Source organism: Mauremys reevesii, linkage group 3 (assembly GCF_016161935.1).
Source record: "Mauremys reevesii isolate NIE-2019 linkage group 3, ASM1616193v1, whole genome shotgun sequence".
Classification (NCBI taxonomy): Eukaryota; Metazoa; Chordata; order Testudines; family Geoemydidae; genus Mauremys; species Mauremys reevesii.
The window spans coordinates 120,116,760-120,133,695 of NC_052625.1; the positions used below are offsets into that span (position 1 = coordinate 120,116,760).

Genomic DNA, 16,936 nt, shown 5'->3' on the forward strand with positions numbered 1-16,936 from the left:
AGGAGCATTTGTAGGTTTTAATACTATAGTTACTATGAAAAAATACTCAAACAATTGGAAAATGTACAGTTAAAATCCTGCATACAGAATCACCGCAAACATTGTTACACATTTTATTTTTATTGTCTAGGTATGAAACTGGGACCAGAAGCTTTCAGATTCGATGGAGGTGTAGAGGCCATTGCTACAAGGCAAAATGAGAAATATTACATCTTGCGACCTGAAGTTATAGAGACCTACATGTATATGTGGAGGTTCACTCACGATCCAAAATACAGGCAGTGGGGATGGGAAGCAGTAGAGGTAACACATTTTGTGGGATTGTCTGGTGGGTTTTTGGTTTCTTTGGTTGAGAGAGAGTTTTCCTATTACAATTTACTACCTTGATAAATGATTTACTTTTGCTACTATTCAATAACTGTAGACGTGTTCATTTTGTGATTTGTTTGTCTAAAATTACAGGTGATGCAGTAAAATACTCTCTGGAGATTAAGATTAAATCAGATAATTTTGGCTTTGGCTAAATCTAGTCTTCCCAATGATCTACATCAGTAAAACACCTCACAGTTTTTCATTAGTTACCTCTTAGGCCAGAAATTCTGCAGGTCTGTACCAGGTGCATAGTCAGGGCTTATTGGGGAAATCTGAGCAGTGTCAGCTGAATGACCGCTAATATGCACTAAAATTGATTTGTAGGGGAAAATTTACATTATTAAATTTTTAGCAAAAGGTGTTGTGTCAGGGATATTTAATTATTGCATTTTGATGACACAGTGAATAGGTTTCTTAAAGTAAATTTCAACCAAGATTTCAAGTGACCAGAGATTTTTTATATACAATTTTAGAGGACTCAAAATTTAAGTCACTTTTGAAAATCTTGACCTTAATTCATATTGGTTAAGGCCACAAGTAACCATTAGATCATCTAGTCTTACTTCCTGCCTATTACAGGCCACTATGTTTCATAGTTACCCCTGTACTGAGTCAAATAACTTTTGACTAAACCATAATTTGAGTTGGGTTTAAGCATCTCTTCCAGAAAGGCATCAGTCTTGATATGAAGACATCAAGAGATAGAGAATCCACCACTTCCCTTGTTAATTTGTTCCAAAAACCAGTACTCACCCTCATGTCTGTCATTGTAATATATCTTCTCCAGTTCTCAAATTGTTTTTGTGGCTCTGTTCTACTGTCTCTCCTGTTTTTCAACATCCTTTCTAAAATGTGGACATCAGAATTGTATTTAGTATTCCAGTATCAGTCTCACCATTGCCATATACAGACGTAAAATCTATTCTCAACTCCTACTCTTTATTAACCTGTTTATACATCCAAGGATCACATTAGCCCCTGGTAGACACAGCATCTCACTGGGAGTGCTTATTGCGTTGTTTTCCACTATGACCCCTAGATACTTTTCAGAGTCACTGCTTTCCAAGATATAGTCCTTGTTCCTGGATTATTAATTTTGTATCTGGCTGTATTAAAACACATTTTGTTTTAATGGGCCCAGCTTACCAAGCAATCCAGATCGCTCAGTGTTAACTGGATTGTCATGCTGTTAATGCAGATGTATCCATAAATAACAGCCTTACCTCTCACAATTCAGGTTCTCCTTCTGCCAAGTCTTGTAAATCATAATCTTGTGTTTGACATTAAAAATTTCAACATCATAAATTCGGGTGAACACAGATTCAGCATTTTGAATTCAATACAGGTTAAAGTAGATGGAAAAAATGCACAAGACAGAACACATAGCTTGTTTAAACTTAAATATATTTCCCAATTTAAAAAACTGGACAGAAAAATTATCGTACATGAAAACATATATATAAATAGGTCTATTTCAAAGGTCTGCTAACTTAATAGGTCTATTTTGAAGTGTTACGCTATAACATTTTCCCCCTGGATATCAGTTCCTTTTAAATACACTTTTGCATTTCCAAACACAACAAATAATCCTGCACTGTGGTAAGGACTGGGGCGAGCATCACTTGCAAGCTATAAAGTGCAGATAGCTTGCTTGGATTTATAACAAAAATAATGAATTATGAGATACACATATGTAGCAAGACACAGATTAATCTTGAACAACCTCTAAAGTGGGTAGAGGTGATAGATATTGCAGTAATAGTTAGTGACTGATTTTTACTCCCATATCTCTTTTGGGAATGCTCCTTCTGTCAGTTGGCTAGTTTTAGACACGGCATCTACATTTCCTCTGTTTTTCTGAGTATGTGATTTGAAATATAACAGCTTTCTCTACATAAACATATATTTACGTTAGACAGTTCAGTGGAATTTGTAAGACTAGTGTGAAAAACATGGGGGACTACTGTCTCAAGATATTGAGAATGGGATATATTGTCATTCACATCCAGGTTATGACTTTGGATCCAACCTATGTTTGTTAGTGACTGAAAAATGTTACTCTGATGATCCATATCCAAACATCCAGCCATACAATATAATTTACAGTATTATATTCCTGGATTATTAAAATGTAATTTAAATGCTCAGTGCCATAAAACTTTGACCCTTATTTTAAGTGTATTTAAATTCTCTAGGACTAACATCTCCCTGGATTTTGCTTCAAATGAATAATCTGTTCTGAAGACAGTTATGTTAGACTCTGTCCCCTCTGTTAGTATATTATGGTACTGTAGGTATTTAAAATAAAGCACATAATAAAGGAAAATAGATAAAAGATAAATTGTATTTAGTCTTAACACTATTACTGACCTATCTGCAAGGTTACAAATACAGGAAAAGGCAAATTGAAATACATTTGAAACAAAGGCAATAATAAAAAAAAGGACTAGCACTGAAGTAAAAACTACTACACAAAAATATTTATTTCAAGCAGAGTTGCTACATACACACAACATAACTGACACAAACCCAGAAAAACAAGAAAATAAGAAGTTAGGTCACCTTACTGCCCAGACCCAGTACTCCTCTGCCCATAAGTGCACACCTTACTATAATTACTGCTCCTAGACTCACACGCCATGACTTTAACTCTGTCCCTATTGGGCACACCCTTTACTAAATTATTTTTCATCAACACTAATAGTTGTGGATGTTTGAGCTAAATTTGGTTATGTTGGGAGAAGGGTAGTTCGGTAAACGGACATGGGTGGAAAGGGAGTTAAAGGGCACGTTGGCCCCACAGAGATAACAAAATTAGGTTGTGATGGATGGTCTGTTTTGGTAATAAGCATGTGAGTAGATGGTATGGACAGTTAAATAAGTGAATTTTTGATTTTCTTTTCTGGATTTGTTTCAGGTATGGTTGGGGGGGGGCAACCCTGACTACTTCACAGTGAAGTTTTATGGGTATTAATTTCCTAGTTTTTGAAATTATTAATTGGAGGCTGGAGTTTGGCAGCGAAGAGGTGAGGGGGAGATGGGAGGTCAGATGTGGTGGGTGGTAATGCAGGGGCTGACAGAAATTTTATCTGTCAGTAATTGCACATAAGCTCTTGTGTGTCAGCCAATGAATACAGATCCTTCTTTGTTGTAGGATAAAAATCTTTTATTCACACCTGGCTTCCATCAGTCACTCAGACTTGAGTGCCCCGAGCCCCGATCAATCAATCCGTTTGTGTGGGCAGCACAAACTTTCAGTAATGGTTAAAATAACCCTCAATCCAACATCTACCTCTTGCACCAAATCTAATCAGAGATTACCAAAATATGGGTACATGGAAAATATTTTAAGAGATATCTGTCAACAATGAAAAGTGGGACTACTACCAAGGAAAATTTCAGCCAGATTTCAACTTCAATGACTACCCTTTAAAAATTTATGAAAAGAAACCAAATAAAAACCTATATAGAAAATTCAAAGGTTATAAAAACTAATCCTGTGTGAAATTTCATACTGATTAGCCACCTACTTTTAAATAAAGAAGAAATCTATGCCCCATTTTAAAGCTCATTTTAGAAAACAACCCTAACTATGGAGTCACTACCAGATGCCATAGTACAGAAATAACAAATTAATACAGGTTTATCTAATAACCCAGTCCTGGGGTTTCTTGTAAATTTCAGTGTTAAGAATGTTAACTGTTCAGCTGGATAGTAAAATGCTTTTCACACAAATCCAAACTACCTCCCATACCTTTCCTGGTGCCAACTATCCCTTACACAATTGCAAAAACCTCTGCCTTCTATAATGCTTATACTTGTTAATACAAAATTCCTTGCATTTATCAACATTAAATTTCATCTGCCATTTTGTTTCCCAGTCACCCAGTTTTGTGAGATCCTTTTGTAGCTCTTCGCAGTCTGCCTGGGACTGAACTATCTTGAGTAGTTTTATGTCATCTGCAAATTTTGCCACTTCGCTGTTTACCCCTTTTTCCAGATCGTTTATGAATATGTTAAATAGGACTGGGCCCAGTACAGACCCCTGGGGGGCACCACTATTTACCTCTCTCCATTCTGAAAACTGACCATTTATTCCTACGCTTTGTTTCCTATCTTTTAACCAGTTACCAATCCATGAGAGAACCTTCCCTGTTATCCCATGACTGCTTATTTTGCTTAAGAGCCTTTGGTGAGGGATCTTGCAAAGGCTTTCAGAAAATCTAAATACACTACATGCACTGGATCTCCTTTGTCTGCATGTTTGTTGACCCCCCTCAAAGAATTCTAGTAGATTGGTGAGGCATGATTTCCCTTTACAAAAACCATGTTGACTATTTCCCAACCAATTATGTTCATCTATGTGTCTGACAATTTTGTTCTTTACGATAGTTTCAACCAATGGCCTTATCGTCTTTGAGTGCTCCTTTAGCATCTTCATCGTCCAGTCGCCCCACTGCTCGTTTAGCAGGCTTCCTGCTTCTGATGTATTTTTTTTTTAAATTGCTATTACTTTTAGAGTCTTTGGCTAGCTGTTCTTCACATTATATTTTGGTCTTTCTAATTATATTTTTACAATTCATTTGCCAGAGTTTATGCTCTTTTCTATTTTCCTCATTAGGATTTATCTTCCACTTTTTAACGGATGCCTTTTTGTCTCTCACAGCTTCTTTTACTTTGTTGTTTAACCACAGTGGCTCTTTTTTGGTTCTCTTACTATGTTTTTTAAATCAGGGTATACATTTAAGTTGAGCCTCTATTATGGTGTCTTCAGAAAGTTTCCATGCAGCTTGCAGGGATTTTACTTTTGGTACTGTACCTTTTAATTTCTGTTTCACTAACCTCCTCATTTTTGTGTAGTTCCCCTTTCTGAAATTAAATGCTACAGTGTTCGGCCGCTGTGGAGTTTTCCCTGCCACAGGGATGTTAAATTTAATTATATTATGGTCACTATGACCAAGCGGTCCAGCTATATTCACCTCTTGGACCAGATCCTGTGCTCCACTTAGTACTAAATCAAGAATTGCCTCTCCTGTTGTGGGTTCCAGGACTAGCTGCTCCAAGAATCTGTCATTTAAGGTGTCAAGAAACTTTCTCAGCATCCCTTCCTGAGGTGATATGTACCCAGTCAATATGGGGATAGTTGAAATCCCCCAATATTATTATTATTAAGTTTTTTATTTTAATAACCTCTCTCATCTCCTTGAGCATTTCAGACTCACTAACACCGTCCTGGTCAGGTGGTCTGTAATATAGCGCTACTGCTAGATTCTTATTTTTCAAGCATGGAATTACTATCCATAGAGATTCTATAGTACAATTTTGTTCATTTAAGATTTTTACTTCATTTTATTCTACGCTTTCTTTCACATATAGTGACACTCTCCTACCAGCACAACCTGTTCTGCCCTTCTGATATATTTTGTACCCTGGTATTACTGTGTCCCATTGATTATCCTCATTCCACCAGGTTTCTGTGATGCCTATTATATCAATATCCTTATTTAATACTAGGCACTCTAGTTCACCCATCTTATTATTTAGACTTCTAGCATTGGTATATAAGCATTTTAAAAACTTGTCACTTTTTGGCTGTCTCCTACTGCATGACTTACTGAAGTCAAGATATATCACATCATCTGCTTCCCGCATCCAAAAGTCTTGTTACTCTATCAAAGGAGGATTTTAGGTTGGTTTGATGTGGGTTTCTTGACAAATCCATGTTGTCTGTTAGTTATCATCTTCTTATCTTCTTCTAGGTGCTTACAAATTGATTATTTACTCCACTATTTTTCCGGGTACCGAAGTTAAGTGTCTGGTCTATAATTCCTTATTCCCCTTTTTATACATTTGCCCTTTTCCAGCCCAGGATCTCTCCTGTCCTCCATGAATTCTCAAAGATAATTGCTAATGATTCAGAGATCTCTTTGGACAGTTCCTGAAGTATTCCATAATGTGTTTGCCTCCTTGAAGACGTTTAACTTGTCTAAGTAATTCTTTCCCTATTTCAGCCTCAAGTCCTATTTCATTTACACTGTTCACTTTGTTAGTTGTCCAATCACTGATAACTTTTTTGGTGAAAACCGAAACAAAAACAGGCATTTAAAACTTCGACCACTGCTGCGTTTTCTGTTATTGTCTTGCCTTTCACATAGAGTAAATGGGCCTGTCCTTAGTCTTCCTCTCAATTCTAAATGTATTTGTAAAATGTTTTGTTACACTTTGTCCATAGTTAGTTTAATCTCATTTTGTGTCTTGGCCTTTCTGATTTTGGTCTTTTTCATATTTATCTTTAGTAATTTGACCTCGTTTTCACTTTTATATGACTCGTTTTTGAGTTTCAGGTTGTTGTAGATCTCATGATTAAATCAGGAGTTTAATGATGATTGAGTCTAATATGATGGAATCTAGTAGACTGTGCTAGAGATCTTTCTTTGAATACCTGTAGGGATTACAGGGACTATCCTGTGATAGAGGGAGCCCTACTAATGAAAGGAAAATTAGAGCTGTCTGTCACTTAACCATGAGAGTAATTAACCTTTACAACAATTTACTGAGAGTTGTGGTGGATTCTCCATCACTGACCACTTTAAATCAAGAGTGGATGTTTTTCTAAAAGGTGCACTCTAGGAATTATTTTGAGAAAGTTCTTTGGGCCTTTGTTTTATACAAGAGGTCATACTAGATGATCACAGTGGTCTCTTCTGGCCACTGAATCTATGATTCCACGGAGAACATCTGAGAGGGTGATCAAATCTTGTTTCCTCTCCCTGAAAATTCAGTTTTGTAAACAAAGTTAATTTCTTCTATAAACTTATTGGGGGGGGGGGTTCATGTGCTGGTCCCTATGTCTATTCAATATATGGGTATGCAGGTGCATCATACACCTAAAACTGGCAAATCTTGCAAGTAATATCTGTTGGTCTGTGCCAGCATCATGGATTGTCTCATGCTAAGCACCCACACTATCCTCTGCTTTTGAGTCCAGTCCTTCTGAGGGACGTTTTCAGCCCAGAAGAGGATACGATCTCAAGAAGGAATTAAATCCCTTTTCTGACCACACGCCGAAGCTTCCTTCCACTGGCACTGACAGTACCTCCAATGGAGACTGACCCAGCCATCTTATCAGCTGAATCTGATGTCCTGGACGAACCACCACCTCCCAGAGAGATTAGCCCAGACAGGGCTTCAGTATTTTTGCTGGACCTCATCCTCTGCCCAAGCAGGATTATCCTCCAAGGGATCACTGATATCCTGCTTTGGGGGGCCCTGTTCCTCCCCCCCCAACCAGCTTTTGTGACCCTTCTTGCTGGCCCTTTTGGGGTCCATGGGATCTTTATGCACAACACTCAGGACCTGTGCACTCTACCAGAGAATCATTTTCCTCCTAAGCAACAACAACTGGCTGGAAAGGAGTATGTGGAAGAAGACGACGACAAGCTGGATTTGCCAGTACTGGACATACCAATAGGAGTATCTTTCTCACCCAAGGAGGCAATTACTCCATCTTCACCATCCTCACCTGATGACCGTAAACAATATCAATAATTGTTGCGAAGGATGGTGGCAATACTTCAGATCCCATTAGAAATTAAGGATGTACAGCACAAGCACTTGGATACCCTGCAGCCTATAGGACCCAGTCAAGTAGCTCTCCCAGTGAATGAAACCATTATAGAATCAGCTAGAGTATATGGCCTACACAAGCAATGTGTACCCTATTCTCCTAAAAGGGCTGAGAAACATTATTTTGTGTTAGCAAAAGGGACAGAAATCGTGTTCACCCACCCTGCCCCAAAGTCCCAGGTAGTGCAAGCAGCAAAGGAAGGATCCAGGCAGCAACACACTAAAACAGTTCCTGTGGACAACGGTGTGAAACAGCTGGACCTTCCCATGTCCACAGGGTTTGTTTTTGGGTGTTGCTGCCTGGGTCTTTCCATGGCTGCTTGTACTACTAGGGACTTTGGGGCAGGGTGGGACATCCTGGAGTTCAGAATCTCTAACTACGAGGCCCTGTTAGCGGCATATGACTTTATGAACTACTCATAGTTCCTGGAATTCAAAGACAAATTCCCCCAGGAGGAAAGGGCCTAATTCCAAACCCTTGTTAAGGAAGGTAGAATCGTGGCTAAAACCTCATTGCAAACTGCAGTTGGCGCGGCTGGTATCCCATCAAGACGTATAGTGACCACAATAGTAATGTGGCGAGAATTGTGGCTTCATCTTTAGGGTTCTCCAGACAGGTTCAGAACTCCACTGAGGATTTGCCTTTTGATTAAACCAATATCTTTAGGGAGAAAACAGATGAGTTTTGCACTCATGTAAAAGACTCCAGGACAACTCTCTGCTCCCGGGGCATTTATAGCCCAGCCACAAAAAGGAAGTGTCATTAACAGGTGTATGAGCCAAGTCCCTTCTGCAGTCTTTCTACCACAGAAGACCATAAAAATCACTACACAAGCATTAGAGCATACAGAGCCGAAGATACGCAGTCCCATCCACCAAAGGCGGATTAGGGTTTTTGGGGCCTTAGACTAAAGCAAATGGGAGTCCCTCCCCACCCCTTCCGCCTGCAGTGTCCCCATCTCCCCCCCCACACACACACTCTCTCTCTCTCTCTCCACCCAGCATTTGTGCCAGGGAGCAGGAGAAGACCCAGCACCCTGACCATGCTCCCTGGCAGGAGCACCAAGCAGTCAGGGCACACGGGCGTCCCTTTTGGCCGGGGCCTTTGGGGATAGGCCCCATTGGCCCAGTGGCTAATCTGCCACTGCCATCCACCTTGACAACAGCCATTCAACCTCATCCACCAGCTAAAGGTTATTTTTGATGGGATGCTCGAGAGTTGCAACCTTTAACAATGATGCCATCTCCACCTGTTTCTAGAGTCTGCTTTGGGGGCCACCTTGCATATTCTGCGCACAACTGGAGGGCTATAACAATGGACAAGTGGATACGAGACATCATCCACTTCGGTTCCCCAAAACTCCCTTCCAGCCCTTCTTCAAGGACCACTCTTACAAGGAGCAACTCCAACAGAAGGTGGACTCTCTCCTGGTTCAGGGAGATATAGAGCAAGTGCCACGTCATGATCAAGAGAAAGGGTTTACTCCACTATTTTGTAGATCCCAAGAAAAAGGGAGAATGGAATCCCATTTTTAACCTATGTCAGCCAATTTATTTATTTATTTTTGCAAATTAAAATTCTACATGGTTATGTTGGCATCAATAATTCCCTCCTTGGAGAAAGGCACATGGTTTGCAGCCCTTGATGTGAAAGGTATTTTCACCCATCCCACAGAAGGTTCCTCAATTTTCTGGTAGGACAGGAACACTACCAGTTCAGAGTACTCCCGTTTGGGCTGGCAGCAGTACCCAAGAACTTTGAGAAGGTCTTTTCAGTGGTCGCAGCACAGATGAGATAAAATCACTACGCTATCTTCCTGTACTTGGACAACTGGCTTTTAACAGGCAGATCATATCTGGAAGTTGTCGACAATCTTGTCCTTGCTCCACTTCCTGGCATACTTGGGAACGTGCCTAAACATGGAGAAGTCTACTCTGACTCCCAAGCATCTCAAACTTTATAGGGACACCCCTGGACTCGACAACAGTAAGGGCCTACTTCCCAGCAGACAGATTCCATACCAGGAGCAGTCTGATAAAAACAAGTCAATCACAAACCCCGAACAACGGTCCAAGTCCATCTTTTTTTGCTAAGCCACATGGCCTCCTGTACTTACATAATTTCGTTCACCAGGCTACATCTCCGTTGTCTGCAAGCCTGGCTCAGGGCAAGATATATATCGGACAGACACAGCACAAATATCGTAGTGACAATCTCCATCAGTGTCAGTGCTTCACTTACCTTTTGGACAAACCTGAAACACATGTATTGGAGTCCCCTTTCTGCCTCCCACACCCAACGTGACAATAATCAGGATGCATTCCTCATAGGTTGGGGAGCCCACATGAGCAGTCACAAGATATGTGGACACCTCAGAAGACCAGGATGCATATCAATCTCTTGGAACTAATGGCAGTCAGACAGGCCTGCAATGCATACGATTCCAATGTGTCTAGATAATGTCAGACAACATGATGACCCTCTTCTATAAAAGCAAATAAGGTGGGGCAAAATCCACTGGCCTCAGGCACCTGGTGCACATGCATACCCACATGTGGAACACAGATAGGGACCATCCATCTCAAAGAACCTCCTTTTATAGGTAAGTCACCTCCATCTTTGCTTTTTTCCTCCCTAACAATATAATTATGCCAATATATGCACCGTGTCAAAAGTAAAAGTACAAGAATTCTAAATATATTTATCTAGTTCTGCAATTTCAAATCTTTCCCAAGGACACTATGACAAAAGGGTTCTCCATTTAGCTACAGAGTAATTGGATTTGGCAGACTAACAGTAAAATTGACAGAAGATTAATTTTCTTTTACTTAATTTTTTTCTCTCATGAATTCAGGCACTGGAACAACATTGCAGAGTAGATGGTGGCTATTCTGGAATTAGAGATGTTTATAGCAACCATCAAAGCCACGATGATGTGCAGCAGAGTTTCTTCCTTTCAGAGACTCTCAAGTAAGTTAGCAAGGAGACTTAATTTATATTAATGAATCTCTACAGATCTTCTTTACAGATGAGTACTTACCATTAGTAGTCTTGACATTCAGGTAATGTAAAATCTGACTGGAACAGTATGCAGCTTTTGTTACATGGCAGGAAGACAGATTGCATTTTTATTAATAAACTGAATTCTGTGACTTTTGAAAATATCTTTACCTCGATTAAAGACATTTGATACTTACTGTTAAGAAATTACATCTCGCAATTTTGACAGGTCCTAGTTATACATGCCAATACCAACATCACTGTTTTACCAGACAAGATGGTGAGATTGTCCTCTTGTACTGAATACTTTTTATGTCAGCTATGGAGCAGGAAAAAAGCAACTAACTTTTATGGTAAATTCATACAGCCTTGATAAGAGAACAAAGAAGGGGCCCTCCTTCTCTCCTCAGCTTTTAATGAAATAAAGGAAATCTTGCATCAGTCTTTTTCCCCCATTTCTTTCTATTCTTTGCAACCCAGCCTTGTATAATAACAATGTAATCATGCAGTTTCTACTGAAAGTGTATTTCCCTAGTGGGTTTTTAATTTTGTGTCCATATATGTGGGATTTTTTTAAGAGCATAGTGTACAATCTAGTATTCTGCCTCCATAATACAGTCGTTTAAGTCATCCATGTGAGGATTTTGACCAAACAAAATTGTTATGGCTTCTTGGAGATTTTGCTGTCAACTATCATTGACCCAACAGGGTTTCTGATTATATTAGTTGTAATAGCCCAGTCTGAAACCATGCTCCAAAACACACTTTTGTGAAAGAATAAAAAAAAACAAAAACCACTTAACAGTCAAACACCCTTTTTGACAGTTTTATGCATAGGGAGGACTGAAGAGATACGCTTTTTCTGAAGCCTAGCATCTCCCACAGTTTTCCTTCATATGGGCTATTCCCTTCCTGTCTGCTGTTTCTGGAGGCAGTTCAAAGAGGCTAGCACAGGCTGTGCTAGCCTTTCTCCAGCCTGCTGTCAGATCATCTGTCTCTATAACAGAAGTCAGTGGAGGTTCCCTTTGCTTCCAAACTTTACTTTGCCGCCTTATTTTTGCTTTGTTTTGTTTTCAGGCTGTACCGAGCACCCTTCTTTGTTCAATCCTCCTCTTAAACCAGGTATTTAGCGGCACATGGCTGAAGCCACTTGGAGACCTCTCTTTCAGGGATGGTACAGCAGCCAGCCACATGAGCACTGGACTAAGCCTAAAAGGTGCACCATCTGTGAGGCAGCTTTAACAAGCTTTACAGAGGGCAAGTTATGCCTTGCCTGTTCTCAGCCAGCCAGCCCTAGCACTGCTAGGATACAGAGCTTTGAGTCAGACAACTATGCTGGTACCCCATCTCCTCAAGAAACACAGAAAAGCCTGATCAGGGGAGACAGAGAAGAATAGGCAGAGGTTGTAAGGATGAAGGAAGACTTTATTCAGATGGCCAAGAGGGTAAGTCCTGGGACAATTCAGGACCATAAGGATAAGACACTAGTAGGGCTCCCAGTCCTACCCCAAGTCCTGAAATGGGTCCTAAGTGCTCTTGGGGTGGAAGCAGGGTTCACGATCAGCCCCACCTTCCTCTCAGCTTGATTCAGAAAACTAGCAGTGAATTCCCATCCCCCAACCTATCGGAGTGGGAGTCTACATGGGAGGACTCCCAAGAGAGAAATTTCTAGAGGACTCATGACCCTGTGCAAGGCTAGCCACAAAAGACCCCATTCAGGGCACAGCCCGCTGGCCATGCTTGCAAAGCACGTAAATATATGTATATATATAGCCAAAAGAAATTAAAGGGTAAGAAAAAATACAAAAAAAAAAATAGGTATTCATCCTCTGACCCAGACACCACTTCCTCTACTGAGGAAGGAGAGCTGTTATCAGACTCTGATTATAAGCAGGACACAGACAAAATGCAACCAAGTTTTCTCCCCCACACACCCTCTTTTGAGAAGCTTGAAGCCGTGTGCAAAAAGGTTTTATCCATGATTCAGATTGTCTAAGCATGCCCTCAAGCCTTAGAGCAAATACCTCCCTTCCAAATCTTGTCCTTAGGCAGCAATTCTCCTGCATGCATCCTTTGAGGAGGTAATCTGGGGGAGAGGGAATCTCCTGAAAGGAGTAAATATGTTAACAGCCATGTTCTCAACTTCTACAAGCTTCAAGAGCCGAAGAATGCTCTCACAAATGTACCTAAGGTTGATGCTGCCATAGGTTCTCTAGCAAAGGATATGGTTATTCCATCCAAAGGGGACTTATTCCCCAAGGATCCAACAAATAGGAAGGTGGAAGCCAACCTGAGAGCAGTGTCATGGCTGGAGGACCTTAAAGCCCATACAGGCAGAGATCAACCCAACTTTACATCTATGCGACATCATTCATGGCAGATATGTTAGTGGATGCTGTGAGGTTTTCTGCCAGGGCCATGGCATCCAGCTCAGTACCCAGGAGATACATATGACTTCCTACCTTCCTCACTCCAGAAAAGTCCTGTGCTCATCTAAATTCACAGGATTTTTCCTCTTTGGAGAAAAATTGGACAAAATAGTGGCTGGAAATGCTGCCAAACTTACAGTTCCTTCCCCTCTCCAATTAGTGCTCTAAGAGGGGACTACAAACCCACTGGGTCAACGTTTTATTTGAATAGTTACAGTATAAGCAAGGACTCACTGCACCTAGTTACTTTGGCATTGGAATGACTTTTATTAATTATTTTTTTACAAGTTTTTACACAGCTTTGGAATGAATCCTCTGGCAGCAGACTGGAGAAAGGGGCATGGCTAGCACAGGGTGTGCTACAGCTTTGAATTGCCTCCAGAAACTGCAGACAGGAAGGGAAGAAATTTTCCATTTTATTAGAAGGCAATTGAAATCAGAATGTTCCAAAACTATTCTAATACGTATTATAACATATTTTTAATGTTTTTGTTTACTTTAAACAGTGGCACTGGTTCATTTAACCAGGTACTTTAAAATGAGAAACATACCTGATGGCTTACAAATATTCTGATTTCCGTTGCCTTCTAAAGGGAAAGCTGATCCTTTTGGTCCTTTATAGCCTTGGGAGCCTTGCATACACTGTTCCTGTCACCAGGGAAGTGCCACCTGTGTTATCAACATTGAGAAACCTTTTCAGACAAACCCTAGTGTAGACACAGCCATTGTGGCAGCCTCAGCCAAAGTGGTAACTGCACTGTGCACTGAATGACAAAGGTAAAGAAAGTTACAGGGATTTCTAAAAACTATTTTGATTATATTTTGCTATACAACTTTGTAATTTGAAAAATGTAAAGTACTTTAAAAGGTTAAGTATAGAGGTAATAATGAAAAAGTCAGCATTTGCCAACAGTTCCCATGCAGTGGAACTTGAGTGTACAATTTATATCTGTACTACAGTATCTCCAAGAACTTGGTGTGTAACAGTGAGTAAATGTTGTTGTTTTTAATGGTGATTATTATATTACTGTTAATATATTCCTATTTAGTAAACATTTACCCATGGTATTGTTCTAATCACTGTTTTTTATTTATATATCATGCCTTGAACCAAATCGTGCTCTTATGAGTAAGGCAAACAGGATTTGACGTGCAGTACATTCACTCAGTTTTCTTTTGATGCATGTGGTCATTTATAAAAGCTTGTCATGACTGTATATTGCTGGAATAATATGTAACAGAAAAGGAAGTGCTGTTTAACTTTAAGAACCTAGACTTTATATCTTTGTTATTTATCAAAACAGGAATTTTTACATCACCACCTGCTACTTTCAAGCCTGGAAGCCAATTTTAATTAAGTAGTCCCAATGCTTGGTGCCAAAACATTAGTAAATGTCATTGGTTGATAATGTTTTACATTAGATCTGCTACCTAATATTTCCATCTATAGAAGTGGGGCATTAATATTTATCTGTGAAAATGAGTTAGTTCCATCTTTCTCTTCTTTAAACCTGAGGTTATTTCATGGTGCTGTCATGTTACCTGTTTTCTCTTGCCAGGTACTTATACTTACTGTTTTCTGAAGATGATCTTCTTCCATTTGAACATTGGATCTTCAACACTGAGGCTCACCCTCTACCAGTTCTTCACAGAGATGATGGAAAGAAGGAAGAAAAACACAAATAAAACAATGTTAAGTTAATTTTTGTTTCATTCCTTAGAAGTTTCTTTCCAGTTTTGGGCACACGATGCAGTTTTACTTAAATTCCTGAGATATTTTGAGTTTTAAACCAACTGTTTTGCAGTCTGTTATATTTGCCAGTAAATATTTATGAATGGACCTAAATTCATTACAGCAAAACTTTTAATCTTATTTTTCCAGCTGAACCACCACTTTTATTTTTTTTAAAGAAATCTGACGTCTCTAGATTTCATTAAGCTGCAGTGTCATCTTTGCCAAATAGAATAGAGGGGTCTGCATGTTACTTGTTTCCTATTATACTTTTGATTTGACTGCAAAATTCTTTCCTCCTCTGTGAGGAGATGTCTGCTTTAAGCTGTAATATTTTGCCATGTTGCAAAAAGCCATAAAGAATTAAGTATAAAGAGCTTTTTTTTCATTCTATGTTAATTTTTTTTTGTCTGTCATCTGAGACAAATCTTGTAACTGTGACAGCCTCTTCTTATGCGGGTCTATCAATTGGTAAAATATCTTCTGAAGTTTTTAATTATCAATGACGTCTACGTAGGAATAGTTTCATCTCATGCAGACACAATTCTGTTTAAAACTGCAGTGTACTTTGAATTGAACCTAAATATTTTTACAAATCCATTACATTAGTTGGACAGATCCGAGTTTTAATAAAAACTCATCTTTTTGTTTTGTTTAGAATATCACTGCAAACTGAATTGTTTCTTCCATTTTCTAACTAGAGTTACTATCACTTCTATAATCAGTTTGGTATGAGCAAAATAAACAATTTGAAAAACTGGCATTATTGAATTATTAAAAAGGGAATTGTATCTTATTTATAGCTATTTACATAATCTGTTAGCTTTTTCATTTGACCGAATGTGTGAGATAAATGAGATGTTATGAAATTCTTTCTAAAGTTAGACTGCGAGTGATGCCAATCAGAGAATGAGAGATGATTTTTTTAATCTGCTGTGATCTTACTTTTCAACAATTCCATTTGGTTTAGATTGTGAACTAAGACAGTCAGCCGGAACAAGGTAGTGTAATATAGATTATCAGAACAGGAGTTCTGAAGAGCTCAAAGGACACTTATCTTCTTTTTAAAAAAAAAAGAAGTATTGTTTGCGTTGGAAGATGGAAATTGACCTGCATACAATTAGTACATTTTGGAAGCCCAGAACAAGGATGACCAAAGTTATAGAAATACAACATATTTAAAAGTATTCTTCAGACATAAGGCCTAGATTACCAAGAAAAGTTACTTTTAATGAATCACCAAAGGGAGAAATCAGGCACAATTCCTTTTCTATTGAGATGTATTTTGGAATAGTTTACATGAGTAATTCATATGGATATTAGGAATTTAACTTTTGATATGCAGACAGGATGACTGTACTGTATGTTCAGAGTAGGGTGTGACCACTGGCTTCCCAGCATGAAAAAGTACATTATTAGGTGGTGTGACTGCAAAGAAGCCAACATGGTTCAGAACAGTAATTCTCAATTTTCTTTTAAATAAGTGCATATGATGACTCAAATATCCTGCTTAGTCATTTAGGCAGTATGGTTCCACAGCCATAATTAGGTGTAGATCTTCTTTCACAAAAGAACAAGACCTTCTCCCCTGCACCCCTTAGTGCTGGAAGTGCTGCAATATAGGTTTTTCAGGTAAAAATTAGGGACAAAGGAAATTTATTACCATTATGTCCTGCATTTTGGAGCAAATCCAAATAACTTCCTCTGCAGATGCAGAGGGCCCTTTGCAGCCACACATGTTGTTCCACTGGATACAGAAAAGGGTGTGTATCCCAC

At 39.2% G+C, this 16,936-nt stretch overlaps 1 protein-coding gene across 1 annotated transcript in view; it reads left to right on the forward strand.

Moving 5' to 3' along the window:
* MAN1A1 (mannosidase alpha class 1A member 1) overlaps positions 1 to 16,301 on the forward strand; it is a 200,450-nt gene extending 184,149 nt beyond the window's left edge. Inside the window, exons 10-12 of the mRNA XM_039530521.1 lie at positions 131 to 303; positions 10,854 to 10,969; positions 14,988 to 16,301. Coding sequence (XP_039386455.1) covers positions 131 to 303; positions 10,854 to 10,969; positions 14,988 to 15,114 — 416 coding nt within the window. The 3' untranslated portion in view covers positions 15,115 to 16,301. The remainder of the gene's footprint in view (positions 1 to 130; positions 304 to 10,853; positions 10,970 to 14,987) is intronic.
* Positions 16,302 to 16,936: the final 635 nt, after the last annotated feature.